Raw genomic sequence first — 26349 nt, 5'->3', positions numbered from 1 at the left:
TGTCCTTTTGCCACTTTGCATCTCTGCTGCTAGCATTCTGAAGGGTTGGGGGTGGGGGGATGCACTCGGATCATCTGCTGGCTTTCTGTATCTGCTGCTGGCGAGCTGCGTGTTCTGCTTGCCGTTGTTTTAAGAGCTGGGAGGACCTGAAGTGTGTCTGCCAAAAGCTTTCCAGCAGCTGCTAGGTTAGATGTCCGTGAACTTGTTTTAAATTGTTTGTAAGTAGGGCGTGATTTGCAAAAGTCACCGTCTCACAGGTTTTGCTTCCTAAGGTTGTAATGTCTAGTCTCGCGTGACGTCAAAGTGCCTCTTCGAGATGATTTGGTTTCGATTGCTTCACTCAACCCCCTCCAATATTTCTCCTGGAGGCGCGCTACACTCCATCCACTTCGCATTTCTCCCGCTGGAGATTGTGAAGTGGGGGAGCTGAAAGCATGCTAAGGAGAAGCGGACGGATCAGCTACTGGCTTAGTGCTGCTTCTGCCAAAGTGCGTGTTCTGCTTATCGCTCTCCGTGTTGATCATTTAAAAGCCTGTACAGCAGCTGTCCTTCTGTCTCACTGCCTTGTCTCGTGTGACGTTAAAATGTCTTTCGTGGCACGTCAAATTGTATTCCGAGAAGATCACGTCTCCCTGGTCTCCCTGCCAAGATTTTTTTTTTATAATAGAGATATAATTTTGATGATTTTCTATGGGATTGGCAATAAGAATTAAAAGTATGATCTATACTATGAAATGTATAGGCAAATATATATTTTAAGTTAACAATGTGTATATCTCTCTATTATAAAAGAAAATCTTGGGACAAGACTTTCTCGGAGATAATTTCAAATCCTGCAAGAGATAATTTCAGGTCCCGCGAGATGAGTCTTTTTGCCAAGAGATTTTGACATGTCTGCACTCCTCTCAAGCATTTATAGTCATGCCAATGGTTCAATCACTTCTCATTCGTGTGAATGCTATTATCAGACACAGTTCCTGCACTCTCAACTCCAAGCCGGGTCGGAAATAAAAGACAGTAAAAAGTAAGAACATCGTAAATAGGTTCAAAAATGCACATGCAGAGCAGGTTAGAGATTATGAAAGTGCTACAATTCAAAAACTGACAGCAGAGATCGCATTAGTGCTAACAAACGAAATTATTACTTATGTAACAGCAAAATGAGATCGAATATATGGACATAGATGATATGACAAAAGTATGTAGATATTGTTTGGCTTTAAACTTTAAACCAGAGACTTGTAGATCATCTAATTCATGTTGCCATCGAGGAAAAGTAGTGTTTCTTCCCAATAAAGAGGTGTATCTGCGAGAATGAAAACATGTGTAGTTTGGTGAAAGTGAAATCCACATACACGAGCAGCAGAGACGCAAAGTGGCTGGCATGCCCACAGTCCAATCACTTCTCCTCGTTTGAATGCTGTTGTCAGACACAGTTTTTGCACTCTCAGCTCCAAGCGGGGTCGGAAATAAAAGACAGATTAGATGACAAAGTAAAACATCGTAAAGAGGTTCAAAAACGTTGGCGCGATACACAAGGAGAGCAGGTTAGAGATTATTAAAGTACTAAAACTCCACAAGAATTAAAAGATTTGTTGTTTGATGAAAGTGAAATCCACATACGCGAGCAACAGAGACGCAAAGTGGCTGGCGCGTAGCACAGGCCCAGGGGTTGGCGAGTGAAGCGAGCAGGTGGCGAAGCTCCCTAGTATAATTAAAAAATATATAAGCAAGGACATGAATTTCTACAAAATATGTGAATAATTAATGGAAAACTTAATTGACCCCCCCGCACCCCCATCTTCTCATTTGCTATATATTGCCTTTGATTCCTGTATGTCTAATCATTTTCCTTTGATGATGACACCGGGTAGATTGTAGAAAGCTTAAGAATAAAAAACTTTTAAGATACCTGACTCATTTTCTCCCTTTGTGGAGTACTAGCTACAAATATGCAAACCGTATCACAGACCTTCACTTCCATAAATATATATACAGGGTGACACAGAAAAACTGGAACTTTTGAAAAACCCAATAAAAATAGAAGAAACCAAACAAAAACATTTTATTGATAGCAATTGAACCACTACAACTCGCCTTTTAAGAGACAGTAATCAAAATTATCAATGTCTGAAAATTACGTCCTGTAGATGGAGTCCTCTTGTATGTATGCATTCTTCCAATCTGCTGTTGAGGTACCCCATTGATCGCTGCAACATCTCAGCTGGGATACCACGAATTTTGTCTTGAATTCTTTGTTTCAATTCATTCAGTGTCCTTGGCCGAGTCGTGCAGAGCTGACTCTTTAGGTAGACCCACAAGAAAAAAATCACAAACGGACAAATCCGGTGATCTCGAGGGCCAGGGAATGTCACCGTACCTTGAGATGACACGATTACTGAACAATTCTCACACAGCTGCCATTGATTGCCTTGTAGTGTGCGATGTTGCACCATCCTGTTGAAACCAGGTTTCGTGAAGTTGTGGAAAATTGATTGCAGGTGCAACAAAAGATTGCAACATCTCAACATTTCAAAAGTTCCCATTTTTCTGTGTCACCCTCAGTATAAGTGTATATATGGTGAAGCCAACCCAGACACAGACAGGCAGGAGACACACACACACATGTTCATTTATAAATGGAGAGCCTTTCAAAATTGCTCCCCACAGCACATTACACAGGACAAAACACCAACACATAATCCCTTCTTACCGCCAGTCCTTCTCCCTCCACTCCTTCTCAGGCTTTGTCCTCTTCCTCCCGACTCTGACTCCCTCCTTCATACTGTACCCTGAAGCACTCCAGGTGCCCCTGACAATCATCCTGGTGTAGCAGAAGTGCTCCATGGGCACCCAGATCCTTTCCTGGCCACACCTCCAGGTGTGACAGGAGTGTTGCAGTCCAGGTGCCTCCTGGCAGTGGCCAAGGGTCCCAGCTGGGTTGACCTTCTAAGCTCCAATCCCGTGGCCCTGATACAAACCAGGGGGCTGCCCTTTCGTGTCCCGGTGGAGGATTTGCCTCTTTCCCAGTCCTTTCATAAAGGTGTCCATCACAATATATATGTAATATATTGTGACCACCAAAGGGTGCACAGCTCCCCAAAAAACCAACACAACAGACACTGGGCACAAGTGCAGCAACACACACATTTATATTTTCCAAGTGGGAAACGCTCTTCACCTGTTCCCACCACCAATGCACAGTACATCACAATAATAAGCATAGTCCAATAAGCACAAAGCACTTCACTGTTTCTTCCTCTCTCTTTCTCCTCTGTCATGCCTCATCCTGTTCTTCCTCCCGACTCTGGCTCCCTGAATAGAGTGAGGTGGCTCCTTTTTTAGAGCACTCAGAAGTGCCCCAGGTCTTCCATGATCTCCATTCCAGGAGTACTTCTGGGTGTGACAGTAGACCTGCACAAGATGGTCCAGCCTTTCCCCTGCCCTGTGCAAGCTTCTTCCCCCTAGTATTTCCCTTAAAAAGGTATCCTGGTTGGGTAAGAGCCCTGGCTATCCATTACAATATATATATATATATATATATGAAACATTAACTAAAGAAAAAATAAAGATTTGAGGACTTGAAAGACGCAATCACAGTTAGTGTTTTGCTCCAAAATACACAAACTCGGACAATCAAAGGATTTGAAAGACTGACCTTTATACACTTTGACTTGTGATGTCATGAATTCATGATCCTTTAATATTACCCCTAGCGAAGCCGCAAAACTGATGAATCAACATAAAACTGAACCATGGAAGGATGCAAAATAATTATATTGGCTTAAAGTAACCAGATACCAAAAGAAATATAATGGGAATGTAGTGGGTGCCTCAGACCCTCAAACCCCAGACACAATTTCAACTATTAAAGTCCTGGGATCAAATCCACTCTTTTAGTAAACAACATACCTTCTCACAGTCTTTTTCCACAATTTCTTCTACTGTAAACTGAACTCCTGTCCTCTGCCCGCACTCCAGCTGAGTGTCACCTTACTCCACTCCCAACTGACAGAAGTGGAGGAGCTCCTTTCATGCCAGACTTGGGAGTACTTCAGTGCTGCAACAACCCCTGAGAAGCAAATCTGGGACTGGAGGAAGTCTCTCCTGAAAACAGGGAAAACAGTAACTCCCTTTAGCAGCACCCAAGGATCCCAACAGGATCACCCACTTGAACTACACTTTGAGTGGAGCCATGTTGGTGTCTATAAGGAACACAATGAAAGGGATGCTGCCATCCACCATACTGGGAGAACATATGTGTCCAAGAGGTAGTCTCCTACCGTCCCCCCTACTATAATGAGCTCTCATCTGGGTAAGGAAGCAGCATCCAACCTGGATGGGACATCAAGTCCAGCCATGTTCTTTACACACTATAAAAACACAAGAATGAATAATCATGACACAAGTGACAATAAGGAACCGACACAGTAATGGAAACCAGAGCAAGAGTGTCATCTAATGCTGCTCAGGGTTCAAGTTAGGACACAGAGGAGAATTACCAACAGTTCAGAAGTGAGCCAACATGGGCTACCAGGAGTGTCCCAGCCTCAAATGCAATCCTCCAATGTTTCATTACAGTTGCCACTCACAAGAATTAGTGTGGAACACCTTATCATCTGCTTCCATCTCCTTACTGGGAGCAATGAAATAAAAAACTCATTTAATAAATATGAAAAACAGCCAAACTAACAGTAACTGACATGAAAGAGATTACAGATCAGGCCTGAGTTATCAGTCATAAAGAGGGGTTTGACTAAGAGCTTACTTTAACTTTGTGGGGCACGGTTCTGAGAACTGCAGGACATCCTGTGGTTAGGTGCCAGTAAAGTTGAGTAAGTTGCACTCTGTCCGCAACCCCCCGCTGCACTGCTATGACGCTTACTTCATCTGGTAGCTCTGTCCACAGCGCTGCGCCACAAATCAGGTTCAACTTGATCAGATAAAGCTGCTAACCTTACTTTCAGTTTAAATATTCTTTATTTTTTGAGGGTTCTCACAGGAGACGGACTTACAGCACTATATAGAATCTGAGCACTCAGTAAAACATGTGACAGAAATGATAAAATAATAACAAGAGAACATACAATAACAACAACACCACCATTTCTTTCTATAGCATGTTTTCACACAAATGATGAGGCTCAAAGTGCTTTACAAGATGAAGAAAGAAAAAATATATAAATAAAATTAGGCAATACTAATTTAACAAAGAAAGAAGTAAGGTCCAATGGCTGTTGAGGACAAATAAAAAAAAAAACTCCAGAATCCGAGGCCATGAGACCACCCAGCCCCCTAACATAAATGAACTTCAATCAGTCCTCATGGTTTACAGGCTTCATATGGAGGAATTTGATGATGATGGTCCTGTGGACCTCTGGCCTTCAATCCATCAATGGAGGGACATCACTGTGCTTTGATCAGGTGGTGGCGCAGTTCAACACCACAGAAAACCGGATAAAGAACAGCAGAGAAAGTAGGGGTTAGTACAGATTGTGGAGCCATGATAGAAATAATAATGACAATTAAATGCATATACAGAATATCAGGGTTACACTAAAATGAAGTTATGAGAAAGCCACGTTTAAATAAAGGGGTTTTTATCTGTTTGTTAAAGTGTTCCACTTTATTAACCTGGCGAATTTCTATCGGTCAGCTATTACAGATTTTAGGTGCATAACAGCAGAAGGCCGCCTCACCACTCCTTTTAAGTTTAGCTTTTGGGATTCTAAGCAGACCCTCATTTGAAGATCTACGGTTACAATTTGGAGTGTAAGGTGACAGACATTCTAAAATATAAAATTGAGCAGATTATTGAAGGTTTTGTAAACCATGAGTAGTATTTTAAAGTCAATTTAAATGGCACGGGTAACCAGTGTAGTGACTTCAGAACTGGTGTGATGTGCTCGGATTTTCTTTTCCTTGTTAAAATTAGCAGCTGCATTCTGTACTTGTTGCAATCGATTGATGTCTTTTTTGGGTTGCCCTGAGAGGATTTTGTTGCAGTAATCTAGACTATAGCCTAATGCATGAACTAATTTCAGCATCTTGCAAAGTTATAAGAAGTCTAACTTTTGCTATATTTCTTTAGTGAAAAAATGCATAGTGTTTTTATGACTCTTTAATTAATATTGTTTTTATGAGTAGGCTGCTACTGGGGTATGCAAATTCCCCCTTGGGGATTAATAAAGTATCTATCTATCTATCTATCTATCTATCTATCTATCTATCTATCTATCTATCTATCTATCTATCTATCTATCTATCTATCTATCTATCTAGTGATCTGATTAATATGTGATTTAAAATTCAGGTAGAGTCAATAATTACCCCTAAATTGTTTACCTCTGTCTTGACTTTTAATCCTAATGCACCGAGTTCATTTCTAATACACTCATTATATCCATTTGTGCCAATCGTTAAAATTTCCGATTTCTCCTTATTTAGTTTGAGAAAATTACTATTCATCCATTCAGAAACACAAGTAAGACATTGGGTCAGTGAGACAAGAGAGTCGATGTCTTCAGGCGCTATTGACAAATACAGTTGTATGTCGTCAGTATAGCTGTAGTAGCTCACTTTGTGCATGAAAGATATAATGAGTCTTGTTTTGTGCTGAGAGTGTCCGTAAAAGGCACTTTAACCTCTAATGCTCTTTTTTAATTGGTGGGCAAGTTAATACTGGGAATGCCTACATTATTAGCCTTGATTTACATATAGATCCCATGATCTACCAATGCAACATCTTCTCATCACTCATGTCTCAAGCACACAAATCAAATCAAGCAATATAACCAAGCTTGGCAACCTCAGCTTCAAAACAGAACAAGCAAGAATTCCTTAACAAGGGCCAAAGGCCTGTCGCTGCCACTGGGCACTATCCCTGAAAGAGCTACACTTCAGAATACCTTGGCAAAGGTCAGGAGCCACGTCAGGAGTTGAATTAGTGCTGGGACTTACCAGAAAAGCTACCCATGAAAGGGCTGCACTTATCAAACTATGCATTAAAGGCTGGCAACCTCAGCTTCAATCCCTTAGCAGGGTTCGTACGCACACAGGTACTCACATGGTGCTTTCATAAGTATGACTTGGACATCTTCAGCATATGACCTAAGGCTGTGGTTGGCCCTAAATGCCTTAGTAATAATTACTGTGTGATTATCAGCAAACATTTTTACTTGTATATATCTTCATGTAGCTGATGCAGCAATGTTTTTGTCTTGTGGTTTTTTTTTTTGTATTTCCCCCCCTCTCTTTCTGCAGGTTTAGAAGCGGATTCTGGTTCATTTATTGTTTATTCTGTACGAAAACCCCCCCTTCCCCCTTTACCTCCATCTCTTCCTTTTCTCTCTTCTTTTTCTTTCACTTTTGTCTCCGTGTCCGGTTCGAATCTTAAAAATATCTGAAAATATTTCTAATAAAGTTTTGGTATCAGGCGTGACGTCAGCAAAGGCTGTAACGCTCCACCTGAGAAAAAACTGTAAGGCTAGTCACCAGCATTCAGACATCAATTCTGATTGCTTCACAGCCGAACAGGACATGGTAAAAAAAAAAAAAAAAAAGCAGGGTTCAGAGAGATGCCTATATCCTTCAGCTCTGTCAGCGGTACCCTTCCTGAAAACACCGCAGTCCTATCTAAAACACACAAATCTATTCGAGCAAAATGGCCAAGGCTGGTGACCTCAGCTTCAAAACAGATCAAGCAAGAATACCTTAACAGAGGCCAAGGGTGTATTGTTGCCACTGGAAACTTCCTTTGAAAGGGCTACACTTTAGAATAACTTAGCAAAGGCCGTGAGCCACTTCAGGAGATGCATTACTGCTGGAATTTACCAGATAAGCTAATGTGATGGGTGTCTGGTTATACTTATAGGTAACCTAACCCTAAACACAGTTCCAATATCCGACCATGCTACCCAGTTTCATTAAGAGTCTGGGAATTCTTGAACTTTAAAGATAATAGCACACAGGTTTCTTTAATTTGGCGATGAGTAAACACACAGTGAAAGACACGGCAGAAATTTTAAACAAAACAACAGTAACTTCTGTTATACAAGACAAAATAAAATCCACCAAGAAGACAATAGTAGGTACATAAGAGTCAAAAAATATCAGGGGTGAAAACCTTATAAAAAGAGAGCAGATGGTCCATGCTCTAAATAGCAGTAGAGGATACAACCTTTGGGGGTGCAAAGTCCAAACTGCGAGCTGTGTTACCACAACAATTTATCCTTCCAACTGTCCCACTGAAACACTCACAAGCGTCAAATGCTTGTTTCCCAACAGAAGCCTTGCTAAGTTTTCGGCATCTCTCCCTTCGGCCTTCTCATCCTCTGGCTTCACTTGGTCCTCTTGTGAGTCTTCCCTCTCTTGCTGGACCCATATATGGCTTTTCTCTGGTGAAACTGGCCCTTCCTCCCTGGAGGTAGATGTCACCGTCTTTGTAACTTCATATCTTGTCAGCCATGTACCCTCGTCTGCCTGTGAGTCCCTGCGCTCTGTGCAAGTGATCTTGACTTGCCTAGAAGTATATAACTGCTTCAGTCTCTATCTAGATCAAATGATGATCAATTAAACAATGGTATATGCCAATTTCCTTTGCTTAGCAATAGTATGAATATATCTGTGCAATAATCTATACTAATAAAAGGCAAAGCCCTCACTGACTCACTCACTGACTCACTCACTGATCATCACTAATTCTCCAACTTCCTGTGTAGGTAGAAGACTGAAATTTGGCAGGCTCATTCCTTACAGCTTCCTAACAAAAGTTGGGCAGGTTTCATTTCGAAATTCTACGCATACCAGTCATAACTAGAAGCTATTTTCCTCCATTTACTGTAATGGAGTTGAGCTCGAAAGCCGTGGGGGGTGGAGTTTCGTGTGACATCATCACGCCTCCCACGTAATCACGCATTACGTAGAAAACCAGGAAGAGCAACAGTGAGCAAAAGGCAGGCCAGACTCCCTGCTAGCCTGCACAGATAAGGTTCACTCCTAGGCAGCCTGAGGGCCTACCCTGATGGCTAGCTTTGGGCTATTCTGGACCAAATGGGCTTTGGCTTCAAAAGATGGAGGAAGGTTCCTTACCCGGACAGGATGCCTGGGGTGGTTAGACAGGTGTCCCAGCCAGATGTGTTGTCAGTACTTTTTCCTGGATGGGAATAAAATGGAAAGATGAGGAAGGACTGTCTCTGGGGGCTGTTTATTCCCTCAATACGCTAGGTGGCAGCTTCCTTACAACAAAACTCCCGTTCTACTACTGCAGGGCACCTTGGGACATGTAGTCTTGGAGGTCAACGCTGTTGGGATGTGTGGGTGCCACCAGAGGGAACTATAAGAAAGGTGCACACCTTGAAGGACATTCTGCCTGACCCAGAAGTGCTGCCGGGCTGCTGTCACTATGACACTGGAAGATCTTCAGGGTACAACAGGATCCTCATCCAAGTGAATGGAGTCAGAAGGAGAGACAGAGGAGTTATTGTGAAAGAAAGTCTGTTAAAGGAGAATTGAAACCTGTTTAAGGTATTGGATTGGATCATGTTTGTTGAAGCCTTTTGATGTACCATTAAACTTGTGTTCTGGGCTTGAGGAAATTCAGATGCCATCTATTGGGCATAGTATATGTATATATTGTGGCCAATAGGGGGTGGGGGTGTTGCATCACTCCAAACCTCAGACACCAACACACAAACACAAGTCTCAGGTTCAAATATAAAGTTTATTATTATCAAGTACTTTTCAAACAGCACACTAACACAAATCCACACTCTTTCTCTTTCTTCCTTTCTTGTTTCTTCACCTCCACTCCTCCCAGGTGAGCTTTGTCAGTTTCAACATGACTCTGATTCACCTGGATGAAGTCAAGCGGCTCTTTTTATCTTGGACTCCCAAGTACTTCCAGATCAATTGGAAATCCCAAGAGCCAGGGAGCACAGGTCCCATGTGACACCTCTTGGTGGCACCCTGGGACCCCAAAAGGCATGCTGTACGGCACTACAACTCCCAGCATGCCCTGCAAGAGTCCACTGGTATACCTGACTCCAGGATTGCTGCCACCTCTCAGTTCATGTAGCTTGAATAATTCATTTCTCCCTGCCTTTCTTTCAAGCTGGCTTCTCAGATGGGTAATGTTCCTCCATCTAATCCTGCTGGGATGCCAGCATACCCACACTACAGATGGCACCCTATGACCAGATCTTTGTATAGGCATGAACCTCCTGCCTCTTTTCATGCCTATTTGCCACTAGGCACATGAAGGGAGTCCCTGCCTTTTATCCATTAATATATATATATATATATACACAGTGCATCCGGAAAGTATTCACAGCGCATCACTTTTTCACATTTTTGTTGGATTAAATTCATTTTTTTCTTCAAAATTCTACACACAACACCCCATGATGACAACGTGAAAAAAGTTTACTTGAGGTTTTTGCAAATTTATTAATTTGCTGGATTGTGCCTCCATCCATGTTGTCCTTCCATTAGTCCTAGTCCATTTGTTAAGGCATTCATGATAGATAGATAGATAGATAGATAGATAGATAGATAGATAGATAGATAGATAGATAGATAGATAGATAGATAGATAGATAGACTGGACATGATTTAGAAAGGCACACACCTGTCTATAGAATGTCCCACAGTTGACAGTTCATGTCAGAGCACAAACCAAGCATGAAGTCAAAGGAATTGTCTGTAGACCTCCGAGACAGGATTGTCTCGAGGCACAAATCTGGGGAAGGTTACAGAAAAATTTCTGCAGCTTTGAAGGTCCCAATGAGCACAGTGGCCTCCATCATCCGTAAGTGGAAGAAGTTCAAAACCACCAGGACTCTTCCTAGAGCTGGCCGGCCATCTAAACTGAGCGATTGGGGGAGAAGGGCCTTAGTCAGAGAGGTGACGAAGAACCTGATCGTCACTCTGTCAGAGCTCCAGAGGTCCTCTGTGGAGAGAGGAGAACCTTCCAGAAGGACAACCATCTCTGCAACAATCCACCAATCAGGCGTGTATGGTAGAGTGGCCAGACAGAAGCCACTCTTTAGTAAAAGGCACATGGCAGCCTGCCTGGAGTTTTTCAAAAGGCACCTGAAGGACTCTCAGACCATGAGAAACAAAATTCTCGGGTCTGATGAGACAAAGATTGATCTCTTTGGTGTGAATGCCAGGCGTCACGTTTGGAGGAAACCAGGTACTGCTCATCACCAGGCCAATACCATCCCTACAGTGAAGCATGGTGGTGGCAGCATCATGCTGTGGGGATGTTTTTCAGTGGCAGGAACTGGGAGACTAGTCAGGATAAAGGGAAAGATGACTGCAGCAATGTACAGAGACATCCTGGATAAAAACCTGCTCCAGAGCGCTCTTGACCTCAGACTGGGTGACGGTTCATCTTTCAGCAGGACAACGACCCTAAGCACACAGCCAAGATATCAAAGGAGTGGCTTCAGGACAACTCTGTGAATGTCCTTGAGTGGCCCAGCCAGAGCCCAGACTTGAATCTGATTGAACATCTCTGGAGAGATCTTAAAATGGCTGTACACCGACGATTCCCATCCAACCTGATGGAGCTTGAGAGGTACTGCAAAGAGGAATGGGCGAAACTGGCCAAGGATAGGTGTGCCAAGCTTGTGGCATCATATTCAAAAAGACTTGAGGCTGGAATTGCTGCCAAAGGTGCAACGACAAAGTATTGAGCAAAGGCTGTGAATACTTATGTACGTGTGATTTTTCAGTTTTTAAATTATTAATACATTTTGTAAAAACTTCAAGTAAACTTTTTTCACATTGTCATTATGGGGTGTTGTATGTAGAATTCTGAGGAAAAAAATGAATTTAATCCATTTTGGAATAAGGCTGTAACATAACGAAATGTGGAAAAAGTGATGCGCTGTGAATACTTTCTGGATGCACTGAATATATGCTGGGTCTGTAAAGACCTGAGGTATGTAATAGTGTTTGTTGAATGTCCCGTTCATATAAAGACTAAACCATCTTTATTTCTGTTTGCTCGTTCTGTTTCTGTAGTTCAGCAAACATGTTGAGTGACCATTGCTGACATTCTTTTTATATGTTTTGTTCTTTTTTTTAACCCCCTTTCCCCAGTAGCTGATTTTAATTTGAACCTTTGAACACTTAATTAAGGGAGTGCTCTTTCACGCTAATTGTTCTGATTTTCATGTCATTCCAATGCAGAGATACACAACAACAGAAACAAAAGAAATTTCAAGAGGGAAGGTGGCACAAGTGTATCATGGGTAAGTCACACCTGCGGAGTAATTGATCCTCCACTTCTGATCCATCTTTTCTTACCAGTTTTGTTCATTGTCTCCCACTCTGTTCTTCTTTCAGAGAGGGAAAAGTAAGCAAAGAAGTGAAGGCATCTATGAGGTATGTTGGTAGTAGCGGAGAGAGGCCGGTGGGATTGATTTCAGACTAAAACCACCTGTCAACGTCATTTCAGGAGCTGCAGCATGGGGACACTGCTGTGTATCAAAAATTTGAAATGAAGAAGACCATGGAAAAGAAAACAGCAAGCAAAGAATAAGAAACCAATGGGAACAAGTAATCTGTGGCACACAGGAGACTGACGACATTCAAAGATCACAAGCACGTCCATCAGATGACATGATTCTCAAAACTCGATGCCCCATGTGCAATTACTGTTACTCCCTGTATCCTATTTTTTCAAATTGTAATGCACATTTCTTGTTGAATTTATAGAGCTGTTAATTTTAAAATAATTAAATTGATAACATCATTATAAAATGAACTCTCGCTAGATATTTAATTTTTTAATGTGATGTTTCCCACCATCATTAACATTACTTTTTTTTTATCAAACTCAACAGCATGCAGTCTCTATCTCTTCTATTGACCCCTTGGATACTCTCTGCACTCTTAAAAACAAAGTTATAGAGTGGTTTATCAGAGTGATGCCATATGGGAACCATTTTTGGCTTCCCGGAGACCCATCAATGTCGAGGTTCCATGAAGAGCCTTCATTTATTGAGATCTGTAACAAACTCCACCCAGTAAATAATTATGAATCGATGGTAAGTGACTTGTGAAATACCAATAAGTCCTGATTTTACAAGGGATCTTTCTGCATACAATATCACAGACTATGTCCTGGTTTTCTTAACCTGTTAGTGTTCTGCTTGGTAGCCTACCATTCATTAAAGATATGTGTTTTTTTCTACATATTAGGAAGTATTTCAAAGCACAAAGAACCAACTTCAAATGCAAAGACCTCGTACCAGAATAAAAGGGTGTTTGTCAAGCAATGCAGGGAACCACACCGCCCAGTAAAGAATCATTTAAGTACCATCATTTGTAAGAGTATGGTTGGTGTTTCACGTATGACAATTCATATTAAGCACACACCCACATCATCTCACAACATGGGACATATCGTTAAGTGGTTATACAATTGTTTCTTTGTGTCTCTTACATTATACTTTACCCAAATCCACCAGCAAAATAAGTCATAAGACAGGCTTTGGGAATTCCCTATGTGGGCGCTCGTTCAGATTTATTTTCTAAACACATTCCAGTACAATAGATGCAGCTGATGATGGTGAGTAGAATGTAAAACCCATTTGAACAGTTTTTTTGAATGAAACGTAAAGTTTTGTCCTACCAGGTTTAATTTGATTTCCAGTGATTAGGAGCACTCCCTAGATGAAAACGTATCCTGCTAAGACGAAATCTCACAAAAAAGCAGACACAGGAAAAGTACATAAATCCATAAATACTGTAATATGAGGTGGTTGTTGTAATCCAATTGAGGGTGAAATGTTGAAACAAATGATCAAATATGATCACAACTCCATCCATTGTCCTCCGACTTCTTTTAAAACTTGGTATTCAATCAATCAATCAATCAAATCAAAATCAAAATCTTTATTGTCATTGTAGCAATGAGACATTGTACAACGAAATTTTTCGGTGCAATTTTACAGTGCAGAAAAAATAAAATAAAAATAAAACAAAATCAAAACACAATTACTCAAGTTACAACTAAAATAAGGGAATAAATAAGTATCCAAAATTGTCCATAACAGCAGAACAATGTTTTCCACTCATACATACATATATACAGTACATACATTATATTGCACTTGTCCCTTATCTAATGTTAACTTAGAATGAAGGTGAGTTGTATTCTGCCCAGAAGACAAGAGAGAATGATAGTGACTTGAAGAATAGACATAGAGGAAAAAACCTAAATGAAGTAAGGGGGTGAACCAGGAGAACAAAAACTCACCAATTACCAAAGCCAAAAATCATGAGACAAAGAACAAGATCAAAAAGGATTGCAGAGAATCAAATACAAATTGATGAAATTAAAGCACAAGAAGAGTTTTAGAATCTGAGTACTCAGATAAGGAAGTAAACCTAGAATGAACCTTTAATCCTGTTGAGGAGTGACTGACAGGCTTACGGCCGTCCTCATTTTCAACGCGCCATTGACTGTCCAGGAGAAATTTATAAAATGTTGAAAATGTCCAGAATTTTGGCTCCTAAAATTTGAAAATCTCCTTATCCTTATCATTAGTAAAAATCGAAAGCCTTACACTAATCAGCATTTGTGGAAGTAGTGTACGCACATTTTTTTCCCAAAGTCTTCACTTCCGTTCCAGTAGTAAACAATGCAGATATTGACAAGAATATTCAATGTCTGTCCAACTTGGCTTTTTCACTTCTTCTTGTGAATTCAGCTTTATTTGAATTTATTCAAAATCGAAATTACAATTTCACTTTTTCTGTGTGAGATCTTATTTTTGATTCTTCTTTCAGCAGCTTGGTTTCATACAAGAACTTTCATACATCCAGGTACAGTCTGTCATATTTAAGAGCGAGTATGTACTGCTTCGTAATATTTTAATAGAAAATATTGTTATTATCACGTGATGTTCCAAAATGGATTTAAAATTGTAAACGAATGAGTCAACTATTAAAGTTTCAGTTAATTTTTTAAAAAAAATCACACATTTATTCTTTTATATCAAGTAATAAGACACTTTTTCAAGTAATTTAATAACATTTTCATAATTGTTTCATTTAGATAAATTCAGGAATATGCGTTATGCCGAAATGAAAGTGCAAATTCACAGACTACATGAACCACAAGTTTTCAAAAGGGCAGAACAGATTTGACTAAGGGGTTAATGCTTACAAGATTCAGTTTCAGCAGCATACTAGGTAAAGATTTCTATTCATACTTACCCAAGAACCCAGATTTACTGAGAAAAATAGCATCAGTGGAAAAATATAAAAGAGTGTAGATAAATGCAAATAAACTAAATTGAAAAGAGTAAAATTATTTTTATTTTACTAGAAGTGAATTTACCATGTGTATCATTTTTTACAGCTTTACCACAGTTAAGCTATCCAAATAAGAATGGAAGAAATTAACTTTGTTTTTATTTATTTATTTATTTATTTATTTATTTATTTATTTATTTATTTAGATAGATAGATAGATAGATAGATAGATAGATAGATAGATAGATAGATAGATAGATAGATAGATAGATACTTTATTAAGAGGCTTGACATATTTAAAATATTTAATGGGTTATTAGTTTGCCATCATATCATAATTATTGTGATAAACTGCTACTAAAGGTAAAGGCATCCTCAAAAGTCCTCTTTTTTCATCCCAAATGTCCTTGTGCTGCTACAGCAGCCTGTGATAATATTGTTATTAGCCTGTTTGGTACATTCCTACCCCAATCCCCTATTTAATTAATACATATTGGTATATCCCTAGCTCTCTTTTTGCTTTTGGAGCTGCTTTAGTCTTTGCTTTACCTTCTGCCATATTGTATTTTAGGTTAAAGAAATTATCATCCTTTTACCTTTGAGTTGTCAATGGTTTTCACGTCCTAATACTTGTATGACTTCTTGCAAGAAATCTATATTAAAGTATGTGAATTCTCAGCCTTGACTTTCTTGGTGAATAAAACTATCTGTCCATGTTCACTACAACCAGTGGGGCGACGCACACTTCATACGGACTGAGTCTTGGGAGAGAAGCCTCGCTAATACGGCGTTCGGGAACAGAATAGTCCTCATTTCCAGAGAAAGAGAGATGGCAGCCCTACTGCTGAAGCCACACCCCTTAACTGGACAATACCTGACAATTTAGTACAACTAAACAAAATGGCAGCCGAAAATGTGCCAAATCAAAAATGAAGTTTAGAACAAAGCATTGAATTGAAAAACAAATGACTTCATCAGATTCCTTGGTGCTGAAAACACCAATAACGACATCCAACTCAATACTAGAGCCAGAAAATAACCTGCAAAAAATGTACAAAGAGTCCCTGGATCCGGATAGGTGGTACCTTATTATGTTCTTCCAATCTGAATCCAGCAGGTGGTGTATGCTACCTGGGAGTATGTTCATTAGAGACTTACTAAACCAAATGTCATTACACCATATCTTACCCTAGTGGTATGGTGGTAATTGTAAGATGAAGAAAGAAAAATAAAAAACTAAAGGATACACTTACTGTAACATCTTTTAATATTGACTGACACTGACAGTGATGCAATTTTTGATGGAAAGCTCCCAGCAAAGCGTGCAGTTGTGCGGTTCCTGCAGTCAGCTTTGGTCACTTTCGAGAGTGCGGGAGGCATGTTTCCCAGGTATGGACTGGAATGATGTCTTCCAACTGTCTGTAGGTGATCTTATTCTTTGCAGGTCAATACCAGAACTTTCAAACTTTTCTTACTGCCTTTTGTTCCAAAAGAAGAGAATACATTTGCCAAACATGGGCTACAATCTTTTTCTGGCATAAATGAAAATAGCACACAGTTTCTGTTGACCATAAAATGACAGTGAGACCACAGGGTACAACTACTCTTCTTTAGTAGCCTGCCTGAATTGTCTCCACCTTTTTCTTTCCATCTTCCTGTCAGGTTGCTTATGTGGCAGTCATGTTTTCTCCCAGTCAGCTGGTTTGTGTAGCTTAGATGTTTCAGCTGTGTCTATCCACAGCCTTAATTACCTGTTTTGTGTAAAATAATGTACTATGGAATGAAAGTCACAGATCACAGGGTCACACTTCAACTACACAATTCAGCCAACCTGATAGTGCTTAACTCCTGGGGTTGTTGGGTATTGAAGTCCACCTAAGAAGTGCTGCTATACAGAGGAGGTTCAAATACAATACAATGCAATACAATTTATTTTTGTATAGCCCCAAAATCACAGAGGAAGTGCCGCAATGGGTATTAACAGGCCCAGCCTTTTGACAGCCCCCAGGCCTTGACTCTCTAGGTTGACAAGGAAAAACTCCCTAAAAAAAAACCCATGTAGGGAAAAAGTGGAAGAAACCTTGGGAAAGGCAGTTCAAAGATAGACCCCTTTCCTGGCAGGTTGGGCGTGCAGTGGGTGTCAAAAAAGGGGTTCAATACAATACAATACAATACACGGAAAAGACCACAAGTAATCCTCAATGCAATATAATAGTGCAATAGAAGTATTACAAGCAATAAAAATAATAATAATAATAATAATAATAATAATAATAATAATAATAATACATTTTGTTTAAAAAACAGAAATTATAAAAATTAAAAACAAAGTCACTGTAATCATAAAGAAAAAGCCATTTTAAACAGATGCATTTTAAGGTTACATTTAAAGTTGAAAATGATTTGATATTTCTGAGCTCAGCAGGTAATGAATTGCAGAGCTTGGGAGCAGAACGGCTGAATACTCCGCTCCCCAAGTAGTTAGACAGGCGAGAGGGATGGTCAGGTGGATGGAGGAAGAGGGTCTAAGGTTTCGGGAGGGAATGGCAACATGAAGAAGGTCAGACAGATATGGAGGGGCGAGGTTATGAATTGCTTTAAATGTTAACAGCAGAATTTTAAAATCAATTCGAAACTTAATCGGGAGCCAATGAAGCTGCTGCAAGACCGCAGTAATATGGTGAATAGATGAGGTTCGAGTAATGATGTGAGCTGCAGAATTCTGGACTAGCTGAAGCTGATGGAGAGATTTATTAGAGAAGAGAGACCAAAGAGGAGTGAATTGCAATAGTTCAGACAAGAAGTAACAAGACTGTGAACAAGAATGTCAGTGGTATGAGGAGTGAGGGAGGGGTGGATGCGATTAATATTACGTAGGTGGAAATAAGCAGACCAAGTGAGGTTATTATTGTGAGATTGGAAAGACAGAGTACTGTTAAGGATGACACCCAGACTCTTGACCTGGGGTGATGGGGAAAAAATGGAGTTATCAGTCACAAGAGAAACATTATCGACTTTGGATAATGATGATTTTGAGCCAATGAGGAGAACCTCAGTTTTGTCACTGTTTAATTTAAGAAAAGTCAAAGAAAACCTGGATTTAAATTTCAGCAATATAGTTAATAAACAAGGATGGAGGAAAGGAAGAGGTGGGTTTACTAGAAAGGTAGAGCTGGGTGTCATCAGCATAACAGTGAAAATTAATGTTATGTTTATGAAAGATATTGTCAAGGGGAAGAAGGGAAATAATAAAATGAAGAGGCCCCAGGACAGAGCCCTGGGACACACCTGAAATAACAGTGGTGGGTTGGGATGTGAAAGTTTTAAGCTGAATGAACTGAGTGTGGCCTGAGTGGTAGGATCTGAAGCAGTCTAGTGGATTTTGGGTAATGCCAATCGAAGATAATCTATTAAGGAGAGTAGTGTGACAAATAGTATCAAAGGCTGCACTCAGATCAAGGAGGATGAGAATAGGAATTAAACCGGAGTCAGCAGCCATAAGAAGGTCATTGGTAATTTTAACAAGTGCCGTTTCTGTACTGTGAAAGGGGCAAAAACCAGACTGGAACTTTTCATATAGATTATTATGAGATAAGTGGGAGTGAAGTTGGATAGCTACTATTTTTTCAAGAATTTTGGAGATAAAGGGCAAATTAGAAATAAGGCAGAAATTATTGAAGTTAGTAGGATCAGCACCAGGTTTTTTCAGTTTTGGGGTTATTGCAGCAGTTTTAAAATATGAAGGAGCAATACCAGTAGTCGAAGTCAAAGTCAACTTTATTGTCATCTCAACCATATACAAGTATACAGATAGTTAAAATTGCGAAGCTCAGGGTACACAATGTAACAACATGATGTGCAAATAATAAATTAAATATAGAATTAAAATTTAAAAATGTAAAAATTAAAAATTAAAACACAGACAAGACAAGACATTGTGCAAAGATAAGACAAAGAAGTAGCAGCAATATTGATATGTAAGATATGTAATATAAAAAATAAATAATAAATAATTGATATAGATAATACAGTAGTGAGAGAAGAGTGAATTATGGCAGAAATGAGAGGGACCAAAGAGGGGAGGCAGGCTTTAATCAGAACTGTAGGGAGGGGGTCCAGCTGACAGGTAGATGACTTCGATTTACAGATGAGATCTGAGATTTCTGAGGAAGTGTGAAGCTGGAAAAAAGAGAGTGAATAGGTGAGTGTAGTTCAGAAAAAATACAGAGAGGATCTGGACCGAGGTGCTGATGTATCCTCTGTATTTTCTCATTAAAAAAGGACATAAGAGGATTATAGAAAGCAGTTGAGTAAAGGTGAGATGGTAAAGAGTCTGGAGGTTGTGTAACATCTATACTAATAAAAGGCAAAGCCCTCACTCACTCACTCACTCACTCACTCACTCACTCACTCACTCATCACTAATTCTCCAACTTCCCGTGTGGGTGGAAGGCTGAAATTTGGCAGGTTCATTCCTTACAGCTTCCTTACAAAAGTTGGGCAGGTTTTATATCGAAATTCTACGCGTAATGGTCATAACTGGAAGCAGTTTTTCTCCATTTACTGTAATGGAGATGAGCTTCAACGCCGTGGGGGCGGAGTTTCGTGTGACATCATCACGCCTCCTACGAAATCACGCAGTACATAGAAAACCAGGAAGACCTCAAAAAAGTGCTTAAGAAAACATGCATTATATAATTGAGAAGGCAGCGAAACAATAAGAAGCGAAGCGAAAGTGACATATACAACCATATTCATGAGTTCTGCTACTTCGGAAACAAAGCACGATGTAAACCTACACTTTAAATTAAGTTCATAGACAGGCTGCCGCTGGCGTTTGTAATTTAGTGCCCACCCATATAAGGCCGTCCGTCAGCGGCAATCCAATAGCAAACTGCCACGGGTAAATATTCACGGGTGAAGGACTGTGCTTATGGAGAGGAAGATGAGATGGTCAGGGTGGTGTTTGACACAAACTCAGCGAAACTGCGAGAGAAAGTTTTAAGTGCCAGGACTAAGGTAACATTAAATACAGCCATGGACATAGCACGAGATGGCACCAGCACAGCTGGGAACCTTCGATGCATGTACACCGAGCGGCTCACGTGAACTGACGCAGTGCACAGATAAAAGCAACAGTTCCAAAGAGCTGAACAAAACCGAATTACACAATTGAAAAGGCAGCAAAAATATGAAGCGCCTGATAAGCATATTCATAAATCCAGCTACTGCGGAAACAAAGCACACGGTGGAAAAAGTCAATGTCCCGCTAAAGGAAGACAGTGTAAAAACAACCCGTGCATGCAGTGTGTCAGGTCTCAGATAAAGAAGAAGACGAGCTGTTTATTGATGCAGTAAGAAACGAATCGATGAATGAAACCTGTCATCTTTACAACGATTGACAAACACGGAATGTAACTTGAACACAACACATCCTACAAATACGAACCTGATTGAAAGAAATAATGATAATCAAATCCTTGATGACAGCAACACTCAGTAACACTCACAAAACAAATACTGTATATTGACAGTCATGTTACGTTATTTTTAAAATGTTCCCTTTTCTTTTCTACCTTTTTTAACACACTACTTCTCCGCTGCGATACGCGGGTATATATATATGTATATATATATACCGATCTACATACTCGAATAATGGATACTTTATTCGCCATCAATGATTGTTTTGGTAAAGCCATACTCAGTGTATTCATTAGATGAACGGTAAAAAGTAAGGGCGAGGGGAGGATGACTTATTGAGGCATGCAGGCTGTAGTGCGCGTCAACTCTATCTGAATTGCGATCACATTTGAAAAATATATCTTTTCAAGTTCTATTTAGTCCATATGTGTCAAACTCAAGGGCCACGGGCCACATCCGCCCGGCGTAATTATATCCGCCCCGAGATCATTTTATATACTGTATTATTGTTATTAATGGCCCGCGTACAGTATATGAAGCGCTGGTAACACAATAAACTACAGATCCCATAATGCAGCGCTTCAGCTGCCTTGCCGAACACTTACCGCGTTAATCAAGTCTACCTTATGATGCTGCAAGTTATTGCGAAGCTAGAGTTATTGCGCACTGAGTTTGCACGGCGCTTTGGTGACTTTGAAGAACAAAAAAAGTCCGTCTACATGCGGCTCGAACCTTGTGCATGTTTGGTAGCACATATCTGTGTGAGAAGCTCTTCTCAGTGATAAAGACTAACAAAACAGCACACAGGAGTCGCCTCACTGATGAGCACCTGCAATCCATCCTGAGAATCTCCACAACACAGAACCTCACAGCAAACAGAAACAAACCTGTGGCCAAAAAAAGATGCCAGGCGTCCAGCTCTAAAATGACATATGAGCAAAGACAACTGAATGATTTGATTTGTTATTGCACGTAAGAGCGGGAGTCAACCGTTTTAACAAACAGCATATTGTACTGATACGAAATAGCTGTGTGTGTATATATGTAGATATGTATGTATATGTATATATATGTTTATATATGTGTGTGTGTATGTATGTGTGTATGTATGTATTTGTGTGTATATATGTGTGTGTATGTATGTATGTGTGTGTATATATGTAGATATATATATGTATGTATATATGTGTATATGTATAGATATGTATATATATATATGTTTATGTGTGTGTGTGTAAATATATATATATATATATATATATATATATATATATATATATATATATATATATATATATATATATATATATATGACAACAACACTCATCACTCACAACAGTGACAAAACAATTACATTGACAATCAGGTTACGTTATTTTCAAAATGTTTCCTTTTCTTTTCATTGCTTCTTTACCACACTACTTCTCCGCTGCGAAGCGCGGGTATTTTGCTAGTTATTAAATAAAATGAAAACAAAGACTTGGTATTACCTTTATTACAAGAAATTAACTGAGTGTAATAGTTAGATTTGGTTTGTGCTATACAGTCCTTGTAATAAAGTAAATGATTTTTATGCATCTCATTGTGGACAAAAAGTCCATTTTTTTATATAACCGTTCAAGTTGCCTGCCCTTTGTATTCAGAAGCCAAAGTTCAGGCGTAAACCAGTGGGCAGAAAAAGAAAAAGAAACAGATCTGGTTTTTAGCAGAGTGAGAGAATTAAGAATACCATTAAGAGAAGTGTTATAATATGAGACCAGTTCTATGGGAGTGGATAAATTATAAAAGTCCATTTGGGAATCAATTCTAGAAGACAGAGAATTTAAACTAATATTCTTAATATTATGAAAAGATATGAGACAGGGGAGCTAAGTAATAGAAAAAGTAAGTTTGGCATTAAATGAAAGGAGAAAATGATCAGTTATAGTGAGTTCATCTGCTGTAAGTTCGAGAGGGACAACACCAGAGAAGCAGATCAGGTTCAAGATATGTCCTTTACAATGGGTGGGAACATCAGTGTGCTGCTGGTTTCCAAAATTCTCCAGGCAAGATAAAAAGTCTCTAGTGAGAGGGATATTGATTTTGTCCAAATGTATATTAAAATCCCCCAACAGAATTATGCTTGAAGTAATTGTAGATAAATGAGTAAGAAAGGTAGCAAGATTGTTAAAAAAAATCATTGTTTGATTTGGGGGGGCAGTAGATAGTTGCAATGATGGCAGGAGTAGGCCCAGACAATTGACGCTTAGTTGATTCAAAAGAGGGAGCAGGCAGCGGCAGGACTTTCCATTTCTTGCGATAAATTATTGTGACACCTCCTCCACTGCCAGGGGCACGAGGTTGACAAATGTAAACAAACCCGACAGTGGTGGATTCATTAAGCTGAGAAAAGTCTTGAGGTTACTGCCAAGTCTCGGTTAAACAGAGAAAGTCAAACTTACGGTCAATGAGGAGATCTTGAATAAGATGCCCCTTGCTTGTGAGTGAACGGATGTTCAGTAGACCGAAACTGACAATGTTGCTGTCGCTTTTGAAAGTGGTGGTAGCCGACCAAGCTAAGCTGGCCAACACGCTGTGGTCAGCATTCCTATCTGTGTTGCGTGGAGGGTGCTGAGAGTTGGACCAGAAGGAGTTAATTTCTTATGAAGCGTCTATTCGGAATCTCTGGCAGGATCTCTGGATGTATCTCCGACAAGGGAAAAATATGACGCTCGGGTCAAAATGCAGCACAGACAGCAGAGGCACAGACTGGTGGAGATGCAGTCGAAGAAGCTCAGTAGCTGAGTACTGGAGGAGGCCTGTTGCAGGTTGCATAGCGAGCAACAGAAGACACCAAACAAACAGGTGAATTTCTTCCTAGTCCACATTGTAGGCGAGGCCACAGACAGCTCAGGCGTCCAAAGAACAAACCAGGTAAGTTTCGAAACAGGGTTAGGCTGAAGCTAATGCATACACAGCCACACAGGGATATCAGCAATAACGTCAATATCACCATCAAAATCACCAGTCATAGCTAAAATTAATAGTCTAGCTACATACGAGCAGCGGTGACCAGTCCCGCCAGCGTTCACTCAAACCGGAAGCAGATTAACGATTAGAGCAGAGTACAGAGCAGAATTCAGGAGTAGATGGTATCACATATTATGATTTGGATTTGTTCAGAGTCTTAGAGACCTCGGCCATCAAGCTACCTCCCCCTATTGACCATTCTACAACTGAGTCAGTGATGAGCCAAGCAATCCGATGATAGGACTTCTCTACCCAACAATTCCTGTGATCTTCCATCAGAGATGACTTTACCTTAGGTAGGCAAAACAACTTGGCAGGTAGGCCACGGCACCAAGTGCCACATTTGATACTGAGAAGAGTAACAGAATAGGTGAGGGTTAGTAACAAATTCTAACTATCATGTTTTAGTGCTAATGACTAACAACAGAGATGCAGTCTGTACAGTAAATCAGCAGCTCAAGTCAGGGTGTGCTTATCTGAAGTTGTGAGTCTTCAGCCGGGATTTGAAAGCTGAGACCGAAGGGGCATCTCTTATAGTAGCAGGCAGACCATTCCACAGTTTAGGGGCCCTGTAACTAAAAGCTCGACCTCCCACTGTTATTTTATTAATCCTTGGAATCATAAGCAGATCAGCGTCTTGAGATCTTAATGTGCGCTCTGGTTTATCAGTCATTATAAGTTCAGATAAGTAAGTCGGACCTTGGCCATTGAATGCTTTACTTATTAAAAGGAGGATTCTGAAATCTGCCCTAAACTTAACTAGGAGCCAGTGTAAGGATTTAAGAACTGGAGTTAGGTGTACAGATTTTCTTGTCCTTGTAATAATTCTTGCAGCAGCATTTTGGATTAACTGGAAGCTGTATAAAGAACAGTTTGATCATCCAGTGAACACCACATTACAGTAGTCAATGCTACTTCATATGTGAATATTACACTGAAAGTTTCTAACATTAACAAATTCGACTAACCTAATCTTTGTCTAGTTTTATTTGGGTTCATAATTTTGGTCCTCTTAACTTCCATCATCTTATTTCTCCGTTTTTTCCTCTATATAACTCTGACACCATTTCTTGCAATAGATTATTGTGACACCTCCTCCACTGCCAGGGGCACGGGGTTGACAAATGTAAACAAACCCGGCGGTGGTGGATTCATTAATCTGAGAAAAGTCTTGAGGTTGCTGCCAAGTCTCGGTTAAACAGAGAAAGTCAAACTTACGGTCAATGAGGATATCCTGAATAAGATACCCCTTGCACAAGAGCGGATGTTCAGTAGACCGAAACTGACAATGTTGCTGTCACTTTTGTCACTCTGACACCATTTCTCACATTCTATGAGCTGCAATAACACAATAATGATTCCCTCTCCCATTGCACAAACTCCCTTCAGCCTTGTTTCCTGTATACATATACAGTGAGCCAAATATTAGGACCACCTGTACACCTGCCTATCCATACAATTACTTAATCAGCCAATCACGTGACAGCAGCACAATGTATACAATCCTGCAGTTACAGGTCAGGAACTTCAATTCATGTTCATGTCAAACACAAGGAGGAGGTTAGGAGCACACACTGATACAGCGCATTTCCACACCCACTACATGACACACCAACTCATGATCCCAGATTACAACAAGAATGGGGAATAAATGAGACCTCAGTGATTTGAATTGCGGCATTATTGTTGTTGCCAGATGGGCTAGTTTGAGCAATTATGGAACTGCTAATCTCCTGGGATTTTCAAGCATAACAGTCTCTAGAGTTTACACAGAATGGAGCGAAAAACAAACAAACAAAAAGTCCAGTGAGAGGTGGTTCTATGGATGGAGAGACGTTGTTGATGAGAGCTTACAGAGGAGAATGGCCAGACTGGTTTGAGCTGACAGAAAGTCTATGGGGTCTCATATAACAACTCTGTGCAACTGTGGTGAGCACAAAAGTATCTCAGAATGTACAACATGTCAGTTTTATGTCTCAGTCAGGGTTCCTTTACTGGCTGGGGTTCAAATTCATGTTTTATGTCTACTTTGTTCATTTTCAATTCTTTTATATTGTGACAGAATTAAGTGCTTTCTTGCTCCCTTGTACCCTCGGACCACACGTCAGACACCAGATAAAAGTCCAAATAATTATTCATTATAATAATTATGTGCCCAAAGCACGCTCCTCTCCACAATTCTCCAATAATAAATCACAAATACAATAAACCAATCCTCCACTCCCAGACCCTTAGCCACCCTGCCTCCCAACTCAGCTCATTGTCTGGGAGCTCCCACAGTCCTTTTATATTCCCTGACCCGGAGGTGTTCCTGCCCAACAGTCCACAAGTCCTTATTCCTTCCGGGTCAGGGTAAATAGTCCCTTTCTTCAACCCGGGAGCACGTCGTTTCTTCCTGTCACGGACCGTGACGACTCCCGGTCATAGGGCACATAAGAGCCTACGAGCCCCCCTACAGCGACGCCTGGTGGCCCCCAAGGTATCCAGCAGGGCTGTGTACAAACACTACATAGTCCATGATGCCCTGCTGGAACTCGGGGCATGATCATGCTGTCGGGAGAGCGCCTCCTGGCGGCCTGGGGTTGAGGGCCGGAGTGAAATGCCAGCAATCCACCACAATATGTACTCATTGTATTTGTGTTA

At 40.3% G+C, this 26349-nt stretch overlaps 1 protein-coding gene across 2 annotated transcripts in view; it reads left to right on the top strand.

Moving 5' to 3' along the window:
- LOC120514805 overlaps window positions 1–12767 on the top strand; it is a 34178-nt gene extending 21411 nt beyond the window's left edge. Inside the window, exons 5-7 of one of the 2 annotated variants that reach the window (XM_039735382.1) lie at window positions 12199–12260; window positions 12355–12393; window positions 12467–12767. In XM_039735382.1, coding sequence (XP_039591316.1) covers window positions 12199–12260; window positions 12355–12393; window positions 12467–12550 — 185 coding nt within the window. In that variant the 3' untranslated portion in view covers window positions 12551–12767. The remainder of the gene's footprint in view (window positions 1–12198; window positions 12261–12354; window positions 12394–12466) is intronic. The other variant, XM_039735373.1, reaches the window with a different exon arrangement.
- Window positions 12768–26349: the final 13582 nt, after the last annotated feature.

This window comes from Polypterus senegalus, chromosome 1 (genome assembly GCF_016835505.1).
Source record: "Polypterus senegalus isolate Bchr_013 chromosome 1, ASM1683550v1, whole genome shotgun sequence".
Taxonomy (NCBI): domain Eukaryota; kingdom Metazoa; phylum Chordata; class Cladistia; order Polypteriformes; family Polypteridae; genus Polypterus; species Polypterus senegalus.
This window is presented reverse-complemented; position numbering and strand designations above follow the sequence as displayed.